This window comes from Rhinolophus sinicus, linkage group LG03 (genome assembly GCF_036562045.2).
Source record: "Rhinolophus sinicus isolate RSC01 linkage group LG03, ASM3656204v1, whole genome shotgun sequence".
NCBI classification, from domain to species: domain Eukaryota; kingdom Metazoa; phylum Chordata; class Mammalia; order Chiroptera; family Rhinolophidae; genus Rhinolophus; species Rhinolophus sinicus.
The window spans coordinates 29,685,861-29,708,816 of NC_133753.1; the positions used below are offsets into that span (position 1 = coordinate 29,685,861).

Below are 22,956 nucleotides of genomic sequence, written 5' to 3' on the forward strand. Positions count from 1 at the left end.
TCTTAAGTCAAATTGCATTAACACAAGCTTGTTCAGACCTATATGCTTCAAGACAAGACCATGGACAAATGGAGACCATGGTAACTCGACCTGGACTCATTTGCTCCAAAGATAAGACTTACTTTCAGCAATTCATCTATTTTACAGAATATGAGCAGTCTCTGCCTAGATCTTACTTACTAACTTCTACCTTATAGCCACCCCACCATCAACTCCAGTCCTCAAAATCCTGTAAGTATCCTTCTGTAACTTGCCCCTTTTGAGACACTACTGAGACTCTGTCACGGTGATGCTCTCCCTTGCTCAGAAACTTTCATATATCCAGCTTTGTATAATCAACAGGTTTCCCTGGTTGTCCTTGTAGTAGGATTTTGATAGTCACGGAGGTCCCGCCAAGACTCAGGCAAGACCACGTGCCACCAGTATTTTCACACTGGTTATATTGCACTTCACTGAGGTCTCCTGAGCTTCTTTTCTTGGGGGATTCTTTGTCTATGATACTAAGTCCAGCACTTATGTTAAGCTCTGATCCTTTTTTGTTGAGCTCCCAAAGCTACCTGACATTTATTTTGTGTGTTGTAAGAGTCCCAGGACTTTTTGGTTGTCTGATTGAATTTGTACTAAATTTTGTTTTCCTTGGTGAAGGTGTGCTAAAGCATTGATTTGATACTAACCATCTTGTTTGTCAATTGGCTACATTGTTGTGTGTCTAAGAATTTTTCTTTGTTTGTTCATGTTTGAGAAATTGGCTTTGGGAGAGATATTCTGCCTACCCTTTCTGGCCTGCTGATTTTTAGAGTTAGCTGTTAGGGGGTTCACCTTAGTATTAAGGCCTTTAGACATAATACATAAGCAACATTTTCCCTTTTGACTGACCTTTAGCTAATGAATCCATGGATTCATTTAACAATAAACTTGTGCTACCGCTTGGCATAACTCTGGCTTCTATTTTATCTTTCTTGCATGTATATTTTAAAAAAGCATAATTTTATCAAGGACAATTTGGAATTGCAATGGTCATTTTGGAGTCTTTTTGACATGACCCAAATATTCACTTGAAAGAACTTTTAGAACAAAAGAGGAATACAATTCTGAATACTCAATGATGAGCATTTCTATTGTTATGCAAAGCTTCAAAATGAAATTTAAATAAAATATAAAAAATTTAAAAGTTCTTTTGTTAAACCCTCATGAGGAAGCTCTCTGTCTTGTTCTCTAAAAGAGAAATCACTTAGTTTATTTTAGGAGACCTCCCACTTTATTTCTGCTCCTCAAAGATTTAATCGTATGTCCTGATGGAATTGTCAGAGTGCCTAAGACTGGTTGTAATGACTCACTTTCTCTTTCTTTTATGTATTGAGATGGGTTTGTCTGCATTTAAGACTGTTGTCCTCTTTGCAAAGGGAAGATGATTAGACCCTTCCCTTTGCAAAGAGGACAACTGTGGTCAATAACCCTTTCCATATCCATTACAAACAGCTCCCTTATATATCCTTAATTTTTTTCTCCCTCTTCTGGAAAACTTAATTTATTAATTGATTAAAAACCAATTCTGGTCATCATGAATACATGTTAGAAATACCGAAATAGTCCAGACAAACAGATCTAACACAAACAGAGGGGAGAAAAGTCAGATTATAAGCTCTAATGGAACATGTTCCTATTCTTAACGGTTTTTAATTAAATTCTGGAAAAAAGTTTTAATTGCGAGTTAAACTAATTGCTTTGGTTAGTGGGTTATAAGAAAAAAAAGGTATTTTCAGAGTTTTTAAACATAATTTAAGTAGTCTTTAAGAATTTGGTTTACAAAGGTTTACAAATTGTATTTGAAAAAAGTCCACATTTTGTTTTTATTATGATTACTCTTTGTACAAATTAGAATCATTTAATAATTTTGGTTTCAAAACTGTCCAGTGTTTTCTTCCTGACTTTACCACCATGTAAGAAAATTATACTAGAACAATATTGTAGTTATGCAAGTTTTTGGTTTATTCTCTCATTAAATAAATCAAATTCATACAGACAGAAAGTAGAATGGTGGTTGCCAGGGGCAAAGGGGAGGGGGACATGGTGGGTTGTTGTTTAATGAATATAGAATTTCAGTTTTACAAGATGAAAAGAGTTCTGGAGATGGATGGTGGTGATGGTTGCACGACAATGTGAATGTATTTAATACTGCTGAACTGTATACCTAAAAATGATTAAGATGGTAAATTTTATGTTATGTGTATTTTACCACAACTAAAAATAAAAAATTGCCGATTTCCTTCACCAGGTTATTATTACTTCAAATATGTTCTCGATCCCTTGCTCCCTCTCTTCACCTTCTGGTATTCCTATGATGTACATGTTGTTGCGTTTGATGTTATCCCACAGATCTCTTAAACCATTTTTATTGTTTTTTATTGTTTTCTTTTTTTGTTCCACTTGGGTGATCGGTGCTAACTTGTCTTCTAAATTGCTGATTCGATCCTCTGCCTTATCTAACCTGCTGGTAATTCCTTCAAGTGTGTTCTTTATTTCAGTTATTGTATTTTTCAGTTCTAACTGGTTGGTTGTTTATTCTGATTTATCTATCCATCTTTATGTCGTCACTAAGCTCCTTAAACATTCTTATCGTCAGTGTTCTGAACTCTGTCTCTGATAGGTTGATTACCTCTATTTCATTTGGTTCCAATTCTGGAGGTTTCTTCTGTTCTTTTATTTGGGACATGTTTCTTTATTTCCCCATTCTGGCTGACTCTCTGCTTGCTTCAATGTATTAGGTAGATCCCCTAGGGTTCTTGGTCTTTGCTGAGTGATCTTACGTAGTATGTGTCCTTTATATTTGACTTGCACCACTTCCCTAATTTTCCTGTGCGTGTGCTCCAAAGGTGACCCTTGTGTTGTGTGTATTCTCCTGTTAAAGTTCAGCTTTAATTGCTTTTGGCTTGTCAGTAGGTGGGATTGATTCCCAGGCTGACTAGCTATGAGAATTAGCTCTGCCCACAATGTATCAGCTGCTGCATGAGGGTTGACCCCTCAGATGAGGCTTGGGCCCTATGGGTTCTTGTGCCTGTAGAGAATTCCCTCTGGGTATGTCACTTGTAGGTCAAAGCCGGTAATGCTCTGGTTTGGTCTGGTGTTGGCCTCTGGGTGTGTTGAATCTTGTGCCAATTGGGCTGGGCCCCAGTATAGGGCAATTTCAGAACAAAACAAATCAATAAGTACAACAACAACAACAAAGAAAAAACCAAATACACTCACATGTAAAAACAACCAATAACCGATATGCAACACAGGCAAAAATATAAAAAAAAAAAATTAGTACAGAAAAATGGAAAGAGGGAGGAAAAGTAGGGCAAGGAAAAGAAAAAAGAAAAGACGAGAGAAAGGGGAAAATGTATATATATATACATATATATATATATATGTATATATATACACATATATATACATATATGTATATATATATGTGTGCGTGTGTGTGTATACACACACACACACACACTAAATATGATAGTAATACTGAAAAAAAAAAGGCAGCTCCAGCCTTGACTTAAGCTTACCAAGCTATCTCCAGGTTGTTTCTGCTGTACAAAGACTCCTCTGCATCTTGTGGAGGCAGAGCCAGCCACCTGGCGCCCAGTGTGACCCTGGCACTGCAGTTCTAGATGAGTGGGGCTATGGGGTGTGGTTGGTAGTTTGTACAAAGTCAGTGCAGTTTCTGCTCTCGCCTGCACATATGCGCACTGAGAGCACCACTTATCTTATTAGGGAAACCACTTCAGGGACAATATAGATGCCTGATTACTGCTCTGTACACTTGAAGCTGAAGCTGAACAATAATTAATGTCAACTATAATTTTATATATATATTCCCAAGAAGTGGAGTACAGATAAGGACTAAGAGTGGAAATGTAATGGCTGTATGCGATGTCAGAGGGGTAGTAGATTGGGGGAGGAAGGTTATTTTGTGAGGGGTATAAATGCCTAACTATGACGTACATTGTTTTGTACACCTGAAACTAATAAAAAAAAGAGTAAAAAATTGTTTTAGAATGTCACTGATGATCTTGGCAAAACAGTTTCAAGGAACAGTGATGCCTTCATAAAAAGAGGCAAGTTAGGAAGAACGTATTCCACTCTTCTTGGTAGGAAGGGAAAGATGGTGAGTGAGATTAGGTAATTGTGGGACATTGGGTAGAAATATCCAAAGGAAGCAGAAAATGAAGGCTTGAACTTACAGAAGACATCAAACTGGGGCTACAGATATGGGAAATTACCTGAATATATTTGACATGAGAGAAAAACTCCAAGGAGAATTTAGAGAGTGGAGGACACAGCAGAGAACAGAATCTTGGGGGAATACTCCATTTATGGAATGGGAGAAAGATAAAGAAAATAGAAGGAGAAAAAGAAGTAATAGAGCATAAAGAGAGAACAGTCACAGAACACAAGGAAAGAGAGTTTCCAGGTGGTGGGTGATGGAAGTCACTGATGTTAAATGGTAGAGACAAGTTAAGAAGGACGACTATCAGAGCAGAATTTGGAGATTAGAAGGTTATTAGTGTTCTCAGGTAAGCAGTTTCTGCACTAATCGTATCTACGAGGTTTAAGAGACAGTGGATAGTGAGGCAGGAAAGGCAGTGGGTACAGACCTCTCTTTCAACAAATCTAGTAGTGAATAGGAAGGGAATAGTGCAGTAGCTCAAGGAAGCAACAGAGTGTTTGAGTATAGGTTTTTTCACGACAGTGGTAATCTTTCTTTGTATACTTGGATGTGGAAGGGAGGCGAGCCAGTAGAGAGAACAATCAAAGACATAGAAGACACAGCAAATAATTTAGAAACCAAAGTTCTGAAGAAAGTGAGAAAGAATGGGCTTAAAGGTACACGTAGAAAGAAGTACCTTTTCATTGTAGATTGGAGGAAAGGAAGCTAGCTAAAGGAATGGGAAAAATTTTGAGGTAAAGAGAAGGGAAGATGATGGAACCCTCACTTAGTTCATTTTGACAAATATTTTTTAGCTTCATTTTTTCCATAAAGGTGGTGAGGTCATCTTCCAAGAGTGAGAAAGCAGGGCTACTACTGAGGTTTAAAAAGGGTGTAGAATGTATGAATGAACTATCCACTGCAGGAATGCGCTACGACATCAAATAGACAGTTACATCAGAATTCCCGAGCAACTTTAAGTGCCAGGTTGACAATGAATGGCAGAAATTTGTAGTGGGCCAGGTTCTATGAATGTTTTCAGTAATGTTTTTCTGAGTGGGAGCAAAAAATGGAGGTGTAGGATGGAGTCATTCAGTTTTGGTATTAGCATGTGAGTAAAGGAACAGATGAAATAAGTGAAGCTATCTGAAGTGTTAGTGAGGGTAACTTTAAAATGGTGAGCCACGGTCTTTCATCTGGACACAAAGTACGATATGGCTAGAAGAAAGTAATGGACTATCTAACCTGACAGATTTCAGAGGCTGCCATTGAAAAACCGGAGAAATGAAATTTAAGAAAGCTCTAGTGGGAAGCATTGTGGCATAGTGGGAAAAAAATCATATAGCCAAAACACTTAGATATGAAACCAGGCTATATCACTTACACAAAATATATGTCAGGCTAGTTGCTTTGTATTTGAGTGTCAATTTTCTCTTACGTAAAATGAAGCGTAATTATACTAACCTCAGAGTGTTGCTTTAATCACAAACACATAGCACTACAGGGCATAGTAGGCACTCAGCTTCCCATTCGTTCTCTTATTAGTGCGGATAAAGATTTTAAAAATTCTAGTTTTATAACAGCAGCTTCTTATAGAAGGCCCCAAAGAATATTACAGGAAGACTGTAGACAGATTTTATGCATCTAAAGTTCAAACTTGTTTGAACAGGCCTCTGCTATTGACAGTGGCCAAGATAATTTTTATATATATATATATATAAGGAACACAACAAGCAAAGACACGGTGGAGATAAATACACTCAATTCTCTCTCTCTCTCTCTCTCCTCTCTTCTCTCTCTCTCTGCCTTTCCCCCTTTTCTTTTCTACATATAGAAGCCAGAGTAAACATTGTCATATTCCATGTTGTTTCCCTTCCTCAAAACGGGCTATTTAGAATAAAATGGTCTTGCTTCTGTTACGGCTCCACATCATCTCCTTTCACTTTGCTTCTTTCCGTCTGCACTCAGCCATCCTGACCTCCTTGCTGCTCCTCGAACAGGACAAGCATGCACCCTACCTCAGGGCTTTTCTGTTCCTTGTTCTTGCTGTATGGAACACGATTCCCTTCACATGACATACACCCTCAATGCCTTCTGATTTCCACTCTAATTTCACCTCATCAGTGAGATCTGATTATACTATACCAAATAGAAGACTATTAATCAGGTCCAGACAGGAAAACCAAAACTCCTCTAGGTGTTTCAAATGGAGGGGTGTGGGAGAAAGGAAGATTTAACACAGGGAATTGGTTACAAATGTGTTGGGAGGGTTGGAGAAACAAAAGGAGAAAAGTGTGTTACCAAAGCTCTGCAATGGCAGGAAATCCCCATCATCCCCATCCCGGGCTGTTGGGGAAAGATGTTACTGAGAGTAAGGAGCTTATACTTCTGGTAATTTCCTTCTGCTTTCTAATATCATGTTAATGCATACCCATGGCAAAACCTAACTGGACTACAGCTGGAAAGACAGCCTGGAAAATCGTTTTCAGGCTTTTAGCCTTACTATTTAGGCGAGAGTATAAAAGGGCTGATGTGGGGTAAGTTTCAACAGATAACAAGTGGCATATACTTCTTCTACCACCACTCTTTATCATCTGACCCTTCTTTATTTTTCTTTATATCATTTATCACTTTTTGTTTATTGACTACCTCCTTGAGGCCCCTCCCCGACCCCGTTAAAATATAAATTCAGAGCAGTGAATTTGTCTGTCTAGCTTGCTGCTATATTCCCAGTAGTCAGAATAGCACCTTGCATCAGTATGGTAGTATAATAAGTGAGAAGGGATGGTAGGAGTGGTCTCCTCCAGTAGAGAGGAGAATTTTATCACTGACATTGTTTAGAATTGCCAGTGCATGGTGATAATAAAAAGCAGAATGACCTGTAGTCAGTTTTATTATTGTTTTCTAATTTTTTACAGATAATGCGTCATCTTATGTGAGGGTAAAAGATGAACAAAACCTTTGTTCATCTCTAAGGACAAATGTGACCTTGGGTTAACTTTCTAGCACTGTTCCCCTGGAAATTTGATAAAGATGAAATGCCAGGTTTTTATTAGGCAACATTTCTTATGGTAAAAATGATCTCTGATTGGTAACCTTGCATATGAACTGAAAGGAACTATAAATACATAGTGGAAAGCCATAGCTTTGGGCTTCCATGAATGTGGTAACACTTGTAACTGGGCGTTTCCCTTGTGGGCACCCTGGAAGCTGCCTAAGACTTACAAAAAGTACTGATTTTTATGTACAACATGGGTCTTCTAAGTTGGTGGCTCCCATACTCTTCTAGTATAATTACTCCCTTGCACCTGAATGCCATTTGAAGAACAAAGAAAATACTCTTGGATGGCTGTGTGGACTGTTAAGAAGACGAGTCCCACTGAAGAAGAAACCCTGATGCTGCCCTGCTTGATGCTGAGTTTTTTGTTCAATATCTTTCTAAGTCTACTGGTTCACAATGTAGTGTATTTACATCGTATTAAGTCTGATGTTTAGATAAGAGAACCCCTGGTGGGCATTTCAACATGTAATAGACACTCAAATATTTATTGAACAATTGCATAACATTGGAAGCCTATCCCTACAATTATGTACAATTACTGGACAGTATTAACTAAATTTTAACACATACAGTTTCTTGAAATCAGCAAATGTCTACATCAGCTATACTGTATTAGTTGTAGCCTATAACTAACTGTACCTCCCCAATTTTGAAATAATTCCTTCATCCTGAACAAGCTTACATGGTCACAAAATACGGGGCAGGTTTTAAATATAACATACATAGACATGTTGTATGACATTCTTTGAGTTGCCTCAGGCCACTCTTCTGCTTACAATATACCACACTGGATTCAAGAAGTGGACACATGTGAAGCCATATATATTAGGGGAAATCAGAACTAATACTCAAGGAGAACTGTGCTATGACTAAAATACAGACTTGTCACATTAATAGACAGGTGTAATTTCTTTTGGTTTCTCTGAAAATAAATGCATGACTTTTTTCTATTGTCCTCTGGCTATCTGAGGATCTCAAGCCTTCAGGAGAGATACTACATTTTATTTATCTCTTCTATCCCCAGTTTCCAGTATAGTGCCACGCATAGAGGTACCCAATAAACATTTGCTGAACTAAACTATATGATCAAAGAAAATCATAATAATCACTAACTTTGGATGGAAGTAGGGGAGGAATGTTGAGCTATACCGAACTAGAGATTATACAATTTAGAAGCACCATTCCCTTGGAAAACCATGGTAATACAGCAGGCTACAGAAAGTAGGGGAAGGGAGTCATACAGAATCTATCAAAGCCTCTCCAACGATTACGAAGTCTATGAGGGCAGGGAACTAGGACTACACATTCTTTCTTAGATTCCACAATGTAAATACTACCTCTATTCTCACCCCATCACTTTTCCCTACCACTAGTAAATAGCTTTAATGAAGAGTATAAAAAATAGTACGAATGTACTCAGGGGGATAACACAATATTAGCTCAGCCCTACAAAGAATGTAAGAGCTATACCTTAAACAAAGTTGCCTATTAATTAGTTATTTAGCTTTCTATTTAGTGTTCCCAAACTCCATGAACTCACTTAGATGTACAAAACGTATAAATAAATCACAAATAAGAATAGATCATGAAGTCAACCAGTCTGAAATAAATTACTTTCTGATGCTAAACATCATGTCAGTTGATCCTAGGGATATTAAAATCATCACTATGTAAATTAGTTGAAAAGAATGTTTTGGGTCAATCAATAGTTTTAGGGTATGACTAGTACACATATACTGGGAAGTAAGCAAATCTAAAATGTTGATTTATCTCTCCATTAGCAAAACAAAGTATCCTATTCTTTTCTTTTGTTCTTTCCAAAGGAACTATAAGGGTAATAGAGAGACCCTTGAAAATGTTCATTTCCAAAACTAAGAAATTAAAAATTGGCTTATTTTCAGAACAAAGTTAGAGATTAAAAGAGAAAAAAAAAATCCTGTAAATCTTTTTATAAAAAGTTCTAAAGGAATTAATTTGAAAAAAATTTCAATAATTTCAAATTCTGCTCTTAAGCTTTGAATTTCCAGCAGCTTCACGTTTCAATAGTCCCAGTTTCACCTTAGAACTTCCAATTGAATTTTTGTATAATCTAAGCAAAACGGGAATAGGAAGTTTTTCAAGAGTTCTCAGAAAAAAGATTGACTAACTTCCCTTTCCTAAATCAGGGCTGACGTGAAATTTTGACACATTCTGAATGGCATGCCACTGGATGCTATCTTTAGAGAAAAAAACAAACGGATTATCAAACACTTCCTGGTGATTAAAGACCGCATGGAAGTTTAGCAAGAAGGGCTCGCATGGCATCCCAATTTACTGACTTACTGACCACACAGAGGTGGCCTATCATCTCAGTAGCAGAGCGGGTAGAATTCATAGTCCTAATATAAAGTTGCCTAATAATTAGGTTGCATAGTTGAATATCTATAGCTATCCGTCAGTGTTCTTTGTTTACATGTACTGAGTATGTGGAAAGGTCAATAGTTGTAATATTTCATTCTAATAAATGGAAGGGAAAATTTATTAATATGTAATTTCTAGTTCTTCCTTCTCATATTCTGTACTTGAATTATTCTGAGGCCAATTGATTATTTCCCTATTACAGGAATGCGATAAGATCTATAAACCACAATGTTCTATTTACAGCACAGAACAGATGTCAGACATACTTTTATCTGCAAGGCCCATTCTAACCACTCCCCCCCACCCTTTTTTTTACCTCATTCCCTGTTGACATGACTGCAACCACTGGAAACTTATTAACTTCAACCTCCGTGACACCTACAGTTGCCAGAAGACCAATCTCTGAGGGGCCCATGTGGGTTCCTTTGGCCAAAACGCATTCCCCTCTTTTAATGTCATGGCCGATGGGTCTGAAAGTCAAAGCAGAACCATAAACAGTATGAGTAAGAATAATATTTTCTCAACTCAGAGGGAAGGAGGAGGACACTCAAGGAGAGAAAAAAGTTGACAGATGAGGCGGGAGCAGAATAATGAAATAAAGAGATTCTCAACTCTATGCTTTTTAAATTAAAAATGTTAAATCATACAACAGAAGACAGAAATAGGTTTGGTATCTATTACTACTAAACAGGAATATGTTACTTCATATTTGAAAATTATTTTACAAAGTGCTTTGTACCTCATTACTGTCAAAAATACCAACTGCAAACTTTCTTTGATATAAAGCAAGAAATTATATGGCATTAAGGATAAAAAGTCTATAGCTGTGGTAAGGAGAATAATGTTAATGAGGTTAGAATCATGGAGATGATTTCTATTTGGACCACTTAGGTTGGTCCAGTTATGTGGCAGGAGTCCATTCACCTTGGCCTCCTGCCATAGGGATGGGAGAAGTATAGCTTTGCTACAAGGAGATTTGAGCAAATTAGTATTAATGAAACCAGGGTAAATATACTCCATTGTAGAAAAAATAATTTAAAGTATATATGCACTATTTAGGGTAGGACAGTGGTCTTATCTTTGCTTTGACTATTTCATTTGCCTTTGTCATCTTTGTGAAAAAGTAGGCAGGGCAGACATGGGATGTAGAGTTCAGAAATTTCATTTTCCTACTGTTAAAAGCTCTGAAAGGTAATGGTTAATTGACTGAACTATGGATTGATAATAGCCATGCTCTCCTGAGTGTATGATCACGTAGAAACAAAAGCTGGTAGACATTCTATATGTTATGAACTTACCTGATATCTTGGCCTGGCCGAGCTTGCACCAGAATTCGTACTTCCAGTTCCTCAGTGCCCTGCAATAAGAGGGAATCATGTAATTGCAAATAGAACAATCTAACAGAATTTCTGATCAATAGAATTTAGCTACTCAGATGCTTTTATGATCAGATAGGCCCAGAATATATACAAATATAGAGAAACAGAAAACCATTTGCTAAACCCTTTGAACATGATGAATTTCTACCACAGGTTCTCAAAAAATTAGGTTTGTTGCAAAGGAATAAATAAATATTTTCATACTTAAAAAATACATATATCAATTAAAATATTGAAACTTACTTTGTAAGTAGCATTTTGAAGGAAAAATTTGGCTACCCTAATAGACACAGTGAACATGCAAGGAGATAATCTGTCTCTTCTGTTCCCATGAATCATGGGTTCAATACTATGCCAAGGTTCCAAAATATCTGCAGATATTTCAGTGAAGGACTTATAGTTTGCCTGGTAGTAAATTTCTGTAAATTGATAGTGATCATCAATTTTACATTTATGGGCTGTGAATAATATTGTGACACTGGAACTGTGTCTTGTCATCCAGCAGAGACTGTAGATGCAAGTGTTCTGGATTTCAATGCTCTCTGCTGGCTTCCCTGATGCCAATAAATCTGCTGGACAGTTTTAACAGCAAGCAATGTGATCTGTACGCCAAGAGTTGAATTTTATAAGCCTTACATGTGGGAAGATGATTAAAAAAAATCCCCAGATCAAGAAAAATGGCTGTCTCTGAGCACGGCCAAATTTTACTATATACGAGACTAGGAGAATATTATTTATTTTTAACTCCAGCTTTTAAAATATACCATATCTTAAGCTTCTTCATAAAACAAGTAAGACTGCTAGTCATTAAAACCCTCAGTTGAAACTATTCTTTTATTAGTGGCTGATCCTCTGGTTTCAATAACTGGCACCCGTTTCTGTGACATGAAGGCCTGCTTAGACCAAAAGAGATCTTAGGGTCCTATATTTTAGGCAACAGAGGGAAAGCTAACATTCACTTAATATTTCTATGCTGTCATTTGGTGGCAAGGATTTTCCTGAATTATAGAAACCAGAGCTGAGTGTCATTTGGCTTAAATGTTTGGCTTAGTGTAATATTCAGGAACTCGCCCAAGTGTTCTTTGTTAAATCCTTCTCTATGAAATTTTCCTTCAGAGTTTATCAGAACTCTGAATGAGCAAATTTCAGAGTTAAATAGTCTCAATGAGCAAATTTCTCAGCTATAAGGTAAGTCAAAAATTAATATCTCTGCTCTTCTACCTTGAGGTAGTTTCTTTCCTTGTTTGCATGTGGAATTTCTTGGATCAAATGTAGCTCAAATTCTGCTATAACCACAGTACACACAAAGTCTCCTATAACAAAAGATTTTCAAGCCTAAGGCCATTCCTTATTTAGTGGAGACCCATACACCACAACGTAAGATCCTAACATAACCTTCCCCCCCATCACCACCAAACTGGGTAAATCTCATAAACATTGCAGAAAAAGGGCATGACTTAAAATATTGCCACAGGAATGCAGCAGTAAGACCTGGTGATGACGTACATCATCGGATTCCCTGATGAGTTCGGTATCTTCTACTTGAACTACTGCATCAGCACCGCAGGGGATTGGAGCACCTGTTGTAACCCTCATGACTTGTCCAGGCATCACTGTCTGAGTCGGCTGGAAATACAAATGCGTAAGAAAGAGTTGATTTTTTTTCCTGATGCAAAGGAAAAGTTTGCAGGAGATGTAACACTTTTAGAAACAAAGCACCGAAGGAAAGTCTTACAATCTTATTCATTTTGGGCCAATGTAATGTAAGTTACCTACAAACAGGTACACGTACACCAAGAGGCTTTAACTTGATTTAAAGTTACCCGACCTCAAATTAGTTGGGTTCAATGTACCATACTCTGTAAATGAACTTTAAGTTTTATTGTGGTTTTACCTGTAATTTTCTCTCCTTTTGCCTTTTTTTTTTAAATTAAAGTTTATCGGGGTGACAATTGTTAGCAAAATTACATAGATTTCAGGTGTACAATCCTGTAATACACCATCTATATCACATTGTGTGTTCACCACTCAGAGTCAGTTCTCTTTCCATCTCCATATATTTGATCCCCTTTAGCCTCATCTACTCCTTCTGTCTTAAACCAGCTCCTAAGTGTTTTTGTGTGGTTATTAAACAAAAAATTTGGCTCCTCTCCAATAAGAGTAATTATAAATGGTAGATTACTACCAGATCACTTAAATTAAACCAATGTAAAAGATGTTATTGGATATATAAAGACATTAATATATCCATTTAGAGTAGACATATAAACTGCAATTGAATCAACTGAAAAATTTTAGCAATATGTGAAGTACTTCCTTTAGATTGTTAAGACTAGTTACTAGTTCTTTTTATTTTTATTGATACACATTATATACTTTATATAAAGTAAAAACAGTTAAAATCCTGATTGTTTTCCTTAATGGAGGTATTGAGTTAGATTTTTTTTTTAGCTTTGTCCAAAGACAGCTCTGTGTAAGTACATAATATTTTCTTTGACGGTCTCTAGTGCTAATCAATAGGACCAAACTTAAGCTATTTAAGGTAAGTATTATAGGACACCAAGAAATCATTTTGCAAATCACTGTCTCAGTGTATACAATGGCACCCCGATGCTCAAGTGTACGTACTTCCAACAAGTGAGCAATTTGGCTCTTACAAGATCTCTGAAATTGCTGTGAAGTCTGTATGGTACATAAGTAAAAGCTATAGTACATCAGAGGATATTTGGGGGGAAAACATTTTCTTGTAAAGTTTTGATCTTTTTTCCCATCAGACTTTTATCAGAACTTACAAGAAGTTGGCGACCTTTAAGTTTCACAACTTCTCTTGTGCTCCTAGTTCTCTAGTAGAAATGGAGATCTTAACCGGTAAATAAAGTTTAAGAGGTCCACAAGTCCCTTAACAATCTGCACCAAACCTTGTATACTAGGTTGTGACTACACAAATTATTTGCAGTTCTTTAAGCATTCCATGCAATTTTTAAAACACACTGAGTCTTGCCTTATACTGTGATCTCTGCCTGGCATGTCCCTTTTGTAAAACTCTCTTAGGCCCAGCTGCAAAGCCATCTCCCTAATTCTCCTAGGATGAGATGCTCAACCTCTCTATTGTGCTCTACAGCACATAATTGAGAATTAGTTTAACACTTAATATATTGTAGTATATATAATACAATATATACTGTCTCCTCCACTAGATGTAAACCCCTTAGGTGTAGTGATCATGTTTTAACCTACTTTATACCCCTAGAACCTAGCACAGTGCCTGGTATGCACAGTAGGTATGTTTGATAAATGTTCAATAGACTCAATTGAAGATCAGAAATACTCCTTGAGTAACTGATATTTTGTGGCTTTGTTATAAAAATGGATGCTTTAGATGTTCACTGCTGATAGAAATACGTACCAAGAAGTCAAATAAATTATGAGGTCACAATGCAAGTCATTTATAAAAAAGAGACCCAGACTTTGCTGTTCTTTTTGTCAGGAAAACAATCATATCAGCCTGTGTATAGCATGGACAAGGATCTAATCAGTATAATGCCAGGCTTAGCTTCAGAGACCTGTACACAGTTTTCTTCAATGCTTGGATGTAAAGATGAGGGAGCTAGGGTAACCACCCTTCTCTTATATACTTCCTCAACCCCTCTCTATTTTCAGTACATATGGGAGTACATGCTAAGACAAGGAAGAAAAGGCATGGACATAGTTTTTGTCCAATCTGCTATCTATCTATCTATCTATCTATCTATCTATCTATCTATCTATCTATCTATCTATCTATCTATCTCCTTTATTTTTATATAATGCTTATGAGTGTTTAGTAGTAAGTAGCAAAGGAGAGAAGCGCCTTTATCTTCCTCTGGTTCTATATAATAAGGTTGGAACTCTTTTAATCAACTTTCACTATTTACTGGATTAACATATATTGTCTATTTCCTACTAAACATAATGATGCCCACAGCTCACTTCAAATTTGAAGCTGTTAGACTCTTCTCTTGAACATCCGTAGCTACTGCTCTCTAAGACTCAATTGAGTTTGTTCCCAAATATTTTTGCCAGTTTGTAGCAACAGTTGCTATGTAATTATATAATTTAAATAAATATTACATAAACCAATGATATATGACTGTGAAAACAGTTACTTTTTTTTCTATAAAATTAAATTAAACCTTTGGAAAAAATTGATTAAAAAGTATTGCTAACAAGAACTATCGTCAAGTTAGGTGTGGGTGAAGCAACTGTAAAAAGTTGTAAAAATATGATTAAAATCTAGAAGGATTCTATACTTAGATCCTTTGCAAATGCCCTTACATTTTTCTCCACTTTAAAGAAACCAAAACTGGAAATCACATAAAATGCCTTTTGGGTGTGATTTAGGTAAGAAGGCCCAAGTAGAAATTCAAATAGCAGATACTTATTAAAAGAAAAGCCTTGTCTCTCCATCAAATTAAATGACAAATAAATGTTCATTTATTAAGTTAAATTTTGTATTTACTTCAAAAATATAAAGTAAGTTCACACTTTAACTTATTTCCAATTAAATGTTCAATTACTAGTCTTGAAAGCATTATATAAGAAGACTTCTGTTATACTTCCATTATAGTCCATTAGTGCTTCATTTCTTAACAGAAATATATGTATAGCTGTTCCCTAGCTAGCTCGCTAATGAGAAAAATTAATCTAAATGATTAGCTAGAAAGGCAAAATAATCTGCTTCTTCTAAATTTCTGTTTGTAACACAAGTTGGGGAAAAGTCTGAGAAGACCACTTAGAAACTGTAGTTCTATTCAGAATACTGATGTTTATACAGGAGGAAAGAATCACCCAATCACAGGGCTGGAACAAGTCTGTGAGGCAAACCAACACCATGCCATCTATACATAGATACAGATTCTTTCAGTTAAGAAGTAACTGTTCTTTCTCATGGGAACTATCCTTTAATCTCTTTGATTACCTGTTTAATCCCTCTCTTCAGATTTCCCTTACAATGATGGTAGAAACTTAGAATTAGATCCTGAAAGTCCATGAAACTGAAATCTTTAGGGCCTTTCAAGGCCTATGAATCTTACCTGTTCACCAGCTTGGGATTCCCCAATGATGAACCGATCTCCTGGGCCGTCAGCAGCTGTGAGATGAACAGAACCAAGAACAAACATCAGAATGGACCTATAGCAAGGAATAAAAACCTAGTATTGGAATTCTAAAATTTGACTCAAATCACCAGATAAGACTTCAGGAAAATGGAATACTTTTCTGATCTCTTAGACTAGACAATGGCTTTGTTACTACTGGTTTGATCTTTGGTATCCAAAACTCACAAGTACCAATAGAAGTGTTCCTAATTTGTGCTCTTTCTTGGAGTCACTTGAGATAATCTTCCTGTTGCTCGATAATTTCCATACATGTACTTTTTAAATAGGAAGTTCTTTTAGCCTACCTTCCTAAATAAATAACACCTTATCCATGGGTGGTGTGTGTGGATCACTACATATATCCATATTTCTCCATTTTTTATACAACTTTTAACAAGTTTCATACTATTTTGTTATTTACCATCCAGTTTGATCTTCATAATAACCCAGTGAAGTAGGAAGAACATTTATTCTTTTCTTCATTTGACATTAGAAGGAAATGAGTTTCAGAAAGAAGGAATTCAGGTAGAAAAGTTTAAGTACCTTGAACAAGTTCTGGTTAATGGTAGAGCTAGGACTAAAACCCAGTCCCTTAATTCACGTAATTGTGTGTGTGTGTGTATTTAATAATGGATTGAAATTCTATTTCTGAATCAGAATGCATACGCAGTGTTGCATCACATTTTCCATTGACTATTTTTTAAATTAGACGAAACCCATTCACAACTGAGTTGGAAAAAAAATTTATCCATTTTTTCCCTACATCCATATAGTAATGACTGGATGAAAAAAATGTTCTCAGAGATAAATGTATTCAAAAGGGTTTTCTTCACATATGATGTGGATTTCAGACCAATACGACTGTCACGGCAATGCCTATCTAATGAGTTTTATGTTCGTGACCATAACTTCCATGTCATCTGCGTACAGCAAGAGTTTGGGACACATACACAGAAAAGATAACATTTTCTATATGAGTATTTTAACTATATTTGCAATCATGCTGATAAATAATGAAAAGTATTGCCCTCTTTTAAAAAGAACATATGATTTTCATTGTTTCTTTGTGATTACAACATAGTGTGTTTACTAAAGGCTTGTGAACAATGCCGTTTATAAGGAGCCACCCTTTCCCCACAAATGGCTCTGGTTAACCTGATGTGGAGACAGAGAAAAATTAACTTTGGGTCTCTTCTATGTATAGGACGTTGTATCTAGTGCTTGTGCTTCTAGACATTATCTCAGTTAATAAACTCTTGGCTTTCTTGTGGTTTTTTGAATCTTATTGTATTTTCAGTGTTTGGTCATAAAAAAAGAGAATCATTTTTCTGTAATGCTATTCTTATTATACTATTTTCATGGGTTCTTCTTCGTTTTATTAATTTTTAAGTGAACAATTTAAAACAAACATAAAAGTCATTGCTTCAACAATTATCAACAGTTTACCAATCTTGTTTCATCTTTCCCCCACTTATTTTTGCAGTATTTTGAAGAAAATCATGATTTTTCTCACTGTAGAAAATTAAAAAGTCAATTATCTTTCAGAGTTCTGCACTAACTAATCTCAAATGTGAATAAACTTATTTTTAATTATTTTCTACTAGAGATATTGCCAGCTTGCCAACTCCCATTAGCAGACTACAGACCTTCTCTTTTTACTTCTGCACACAAGGGGAAATTAGCAATGGTTTTAGAGTAAAACAAAGCTGAATCTGAATCCTGGTTCTGCCTATTATTAGCCTCAGGACTTTCAGCAATTATTAAACTTTTCTCTGACCTTCAGTTTTCTTGGTGATAAAAATGGGGATAATTATACTTTTCATTCCTTTCACTCATTGATTAAATTTCTGCTGAGTGTCTTCTATGCCCCAAGTGTCATATTAAGTGCTGGGACAGAGTAGAGTAAAACCAGACATTGTTGCTATTCTAATGCGATGCCAGTCTGTTGCAATGTTTTTTAAACTGGATCACAATGTTTTTCAGACTCTGGATCACACACACACAAAGTAGGCTATAAAATCAACTTGTAAACAATTTTTTAAATGAAAAAGAATAGAAAATATATTTTATCACACATGGTAAGGATAAATACAGTTTCATGAAACATATTTGGGTGTGCATATGCGTATTTGTATGTACTGTGTATATTATATATGTGTGTGTATATCATTGGCTTGGAATGTGTAACGTTTTTAATATGTGTCTTCCTATGGGTGTGGTTAAAACAAAACTCTTAAAGCTACTGATGTAATAGGGAAAACACATATTAACCCAACAATCATATTAATGACTATATAAACACAAATTAAGAATACCACTGTAAAGGGAAGGAACATGGTTTTATGAGACTATACAATGAAAGTACCAGAACTACACCGGAGGATCAGGGAAAGCCACCCTGATAAAACGATATGAAGGATGAAGAAAGTTAAGTAGGCAAAAAGTAGGTAGGTGTGTGTGTGTGTGTGTGTGTGTGAGAGAGAGAGAGAGGTATGAAGTGGAAATGCTGAAACAGAGATAGATGATAGATAGATACATTGGCAGATATTAAGTGGAAATGCTCCATCTAAAGATCTTCACCTAAAGAAAGCAGTATGTGGAAGGGCTCCTGGTTCTATCTTATACTCCAGCCACTCTCATTTTCTAGTACTGTGCCTCCCTGCGAGCACCAAGATGACTGCCATTTTAGCTCCATAACATATGCTACTTCTACTGCTTAGAGTGCCTTTTCTTTACCCTTATTTTTGATTAAAGACTTCTTAGCTTTTAAGACTCAGTTCAAGTGTCGTATTCTCTATGAAGTCATATCTGACTCCCCTTCTCTCAAGAGGCACCTACTTCCTCTTGTGTTTCTCCAGTGTATTATGAAAATAACTCTAATTATGGCATCCTAACGTATTTGCTATAATCTGCTTATTTGTCTCAGGGAAATCCCTAGCACTTGCTGCATAATAGGTATTCAACAAATGTTCAATATGTGAAGTATTCAAAATGTTCAGTAAATAAAGGAGTTTGGCTCCTAACAATGTTTTCAGAAAGATGCATGCGTGAATGAATAAATATTTTTTCAACACAAAATGCTGTATTTTGAATGTCTCTCATTTTCTGTTAGTCCATGTATATTGTTTTCTTCAAAATGTGAGTCAATATTCACCATCTTTAGAATGTTTAGAAAGACTGCTCTGATTAATTCTGCATAACTTAGGTCGTTATTCAGTCAAGCATAGTGCCCAGCTCATCACTGATAATAAATATTTGTTCAAAGAATGAGGAAATGAATTTGGCATCTCTATAATACTTAGGTGGGAAGTTTGTAATCTGAGCTGTCCATGTTAGTATTAGTGTTCTGTAAGCCTTCTTAAATAATTTCATAATCGTGTATATTTTCTCTCTTTAGCTAGCTTATGACTTCCACAGAAGTAGGCATCACTTCCTTTGTTTCTTTTTTGAAACCCTCTGATCTTCAATCTTCCCCCACACGTGCCAATGCATATATACTCAAAATGCTTCTATCAATGTTCTGCAGAAATGCTCTAAATAAATGTCACTGAAAAATAAGAGACTGGAGATCATCTGGGGCAAGCCTGGAATAGAGCATCAGGGAGGCCAAAATCTGAAAATGCTTTGAGTGATTCTAAGCAGCAAGCTCCTCTGCCATTAAGGAAGGTGGGGAGAGAATATATGCCCACTTAAACTGTTCTCCACCTTGACCCGGGAAACATGCCGCTATATTGCTGGCCAAGGAAGGGTCAGGCAACCAACATTATACCGTGATTCCCTGAAAATACGACCTACCCGGACAATCAGCAATAATGCGTCTTTTGGAGCAAAAATTACTATAAGACCCGGTCTTATTTTACTATAAGACCGGGTCTTATATAATGTTATAGTAATATTATAGTAATATAAGTAATATATACTTATATAGTAATATAAGACCGGCTCTTATAGTAATTTTTGCTCCAAAAGATGCATTAGAGCTGATTGTCCGGCGAGGTCTTATTTTTGGGGAAACATGGTAGAAGTCACTTGGAAGTGAGAGAGGCATCATTTTTTATTATTTTCCTTATAACAGTGCTTTCCAACCCTTAATGTGCATACAAATCACCTGGTGATCTTACTGAACTACAGATTCTGATTCAGTGGGTCTGGGACAGGGCCTGAGGTTGGACATTTCTAACAAGTGGATGCTGCTGGCTCATGGACTACCCTTTTTGAGGAGCAGAGCACTATAAGACTGAACCGACTATAGACAAATGCAGACTAAGAGAAAGCGTAGGGAATAAAAAATTAGTGAACAACAACAGAAGTCCTGATTTTACATTAACACCAAGGTTCACTATTTCTTATAAAGAAAGAAAAATTATGATCAATCTATCTAACTTGCTGATATTTATTTTAAAATATCATTAAAGAGACAGGTAAAAGAAAAGGTGCCATTTTCAAGATGAATTCTACAAGCTGGGGTGGGAGGGGGCTGACGTGGAGAAAGAGCGGCATGTGAACCTAAAGCTTGAAAAAAAATTAAGTAAGCCACTTAGAAAAGATGGATGGATTCCAAGGATTTATGTGTAGGCTTAGAATCTTTTTCCTCCCTAATCCTGATATTTCTGTTAATAAGTTTTCTGTTTTGTAATTGTAGAATTTAATTAGAAGGAAGTGATAAAAGCAATATAAACCAAATCCTAACAGCAAATGCATTATAAAGTAATTTATAATGCTTATGCTAGACCCTGAAGCTACTTCCACGTCCACCATTTTGCTAATGTCCAGAAATATTTTTATAGTCTTGTTCACCTAGTTATTTAAAGATTTCTGATTATATCATTTTATACAAAATTGGTACCATTAGATAACCACTCATTGTAGCAATGTATAGTGAATGATCTTCCTCAAGCCATTTGCCATAGAATTATTCCTCATTTTCATTTTCCAGTCATATGTGAGCTCTCTTTAATCCTCTTGAAACACTTCATAGCTATTCATTTATATTCAATAATAAAGAGTCTCATTTCCATGTTAGGGCTGAATAAAGCAATGCTATAAAGATAGCATAACTTTCAGAGATCCTAGGAAATATCTTCAACAGAGGAATAAGGCAGAGGGATTAAGAATTTGTTTACTTTGGTAATGGAACCAAACTATCTAAGACCAGGATGATAGGCAACAGGGTAATAGTATTTGTGTGTATACTAAAATAAGATTATAGGAAGAGTTGTGGTGTAGGCAAGGGATGGTGACAAGACTAGCACAACAGGATTCATACTTGCTGCAATTATACTGAGGGGTTAAGTCAGGTGAGTTGCTTGGCTTTTTTTGTTTTGAGAATTTTAGTAAAAATTTATTTGAGCCAACACAGGATATGCCTTGAAGCAAGCTCTCAACAGACTGAGAAAAATGCTACTGAGTTGTTCAGAATTTTAAATCTGCTGCCTTTTCTTATCGAAAGCAGAGAGCTAAGAGTAAGACAGATGAGTGAAAAAGCATTTTATATCCTTTATCATTATCTTGGAAGACAAAAATGCCGATTTATTGTTAGTATTGGGAAAAATGATACTACTTCCTTAAATACAATATTAACTAAAATTAATTATTCCAAATGATCTCTCTGCACACATGAGTAACATTCCCACATCATAAGGCTCTCGTGTTCATTCCAAGTGTCCTACAGTGGAAGGCAATAGGCTGTCAAGAGTTGGAGAACCACCTGTGACCAAAGAGGTTTTGAATGGACAACAGAGAAACCCTAGGACATGACTTTTATTAAAGACTAAGAACTAGCTCTAAATCAAAAAAGTTATACTGAATTTTATGCACTTTAACCCACCGGAAGGAAGTACAACAAAATGTTAACAGTGGCGACGCAGTGTGATAATGGGTAATTTATAAATGTTCTTTTTTATTTTCTGTATTTTCCATAAGCATGTATTTTAATCAGAATGTAAAAAAGAAAAATTTACCCAAATGGCAAAGATTCCTCTTAATATATCCTCCCAGAACTGTTTGCTACACATGGTTCTCAAAATAATTACTGGCTTGTTCAGAATTTTCCCTTTTTCTAAATGATTCAAAACAAGTTCTGAAAGGATAAGCCTTTTAAATCGAACATTTTCAAGAAAGCTGAATTTGAAATTGTGAGATATTTTTGCCTGTATTAACATCTAAGAAGAAATTGTGAGACAACGGGCACCCACATGTCTACAGGAGGGTGTGAATGCATCAAGATGATTAATTAGCATAAAGAAAGAAATTAACCTCAAAAATATGAACAATAAAAATATTATATCGATTCTAATTGGTAATATGCTTTCATTTTCTTTTATCTTTCAATTTCACTTCCTCCTAAATACAGTTTTAGGTTTATTAGGTTACAGCTCTTCCTATTATTTATATCATCACTTGATTCTTGCCTTCTTTACTTTCTATTTTTCTTTCTTTTTTTTTAAAAAAGCTGTTCTTATTTCTTGCTTCCTTAGTCATTTCTTTAATGTCTTGATTTTTCAACCCACATACCTTCAAGGAAGTGATCCTCCAACTGGTTTGGAGTTTTATGCCACATGTTTCTGAAGGATACTGGCTAATGTTTAGTGGTCCAGAGCAAGTTAGAAACCTCTTTACACCTAGAGGGTTAGCAATGCTCACAGGTGCCACTGGTTATTACTGGAAGGCCTAAGGCAAAGGCAGAGGAGAAGAAAAAAAGGGAGAATAAAGGGAGTGGGGAGAAAGGAATGGCAGTAAAGGAAGATAGGGGTGGAGAGAAGAAGGTACACGGAGTAGAGTGGTCGAGAG

The 22,956-nt window shown here is 36.0% G+C and overlaps 1 protein-coding gene across 33 annotated transcripts in view; it reads right to left on the reverse strand.

Annotated features, from left to right (window-relative positions):
* Nucleotides 1-22,956, reverse strand: part of GPHN (gephyrin) — a 428,300-nt gene that overhangs the window by 53,062 nt on the left and 352,282 nt on the right. For 19 of the 33 annotated variants that reach the window (XM_019733621.2, XM_019733618.2, XM_074327331.1 and 16 more), the window contains 4 exons: nucleotides 16,105-16,160; nucleotides 12,539-12,658; nucleotides 10,952-11,010; nucleotides 9,970-10,123 (listed from right to left, as the gene is read on the reverse strand). In XM_019733621.2, the coding sequence (XP_019589180.1) occupies nucleotides 9,970-10,123; nucleotides 10,952-11,010; nucleotides 12,539-12,658; nucleotides 16,105-16,160 (389 nt within the window). Of the gene's footprint in view, nucleotides 1-9,969; nucleotides 10,124-10,951; nucleotides 11,011-12,523; nucleotides 12,659-16,104; nucleotides 16,161-22,956 lie in introns of all 33 variants that reach the window. The other 14 variants (XM_074327335.1, XM_074327330.1, XM_074327334.1 and 11 more) reach the window with 1 other exon arrangement.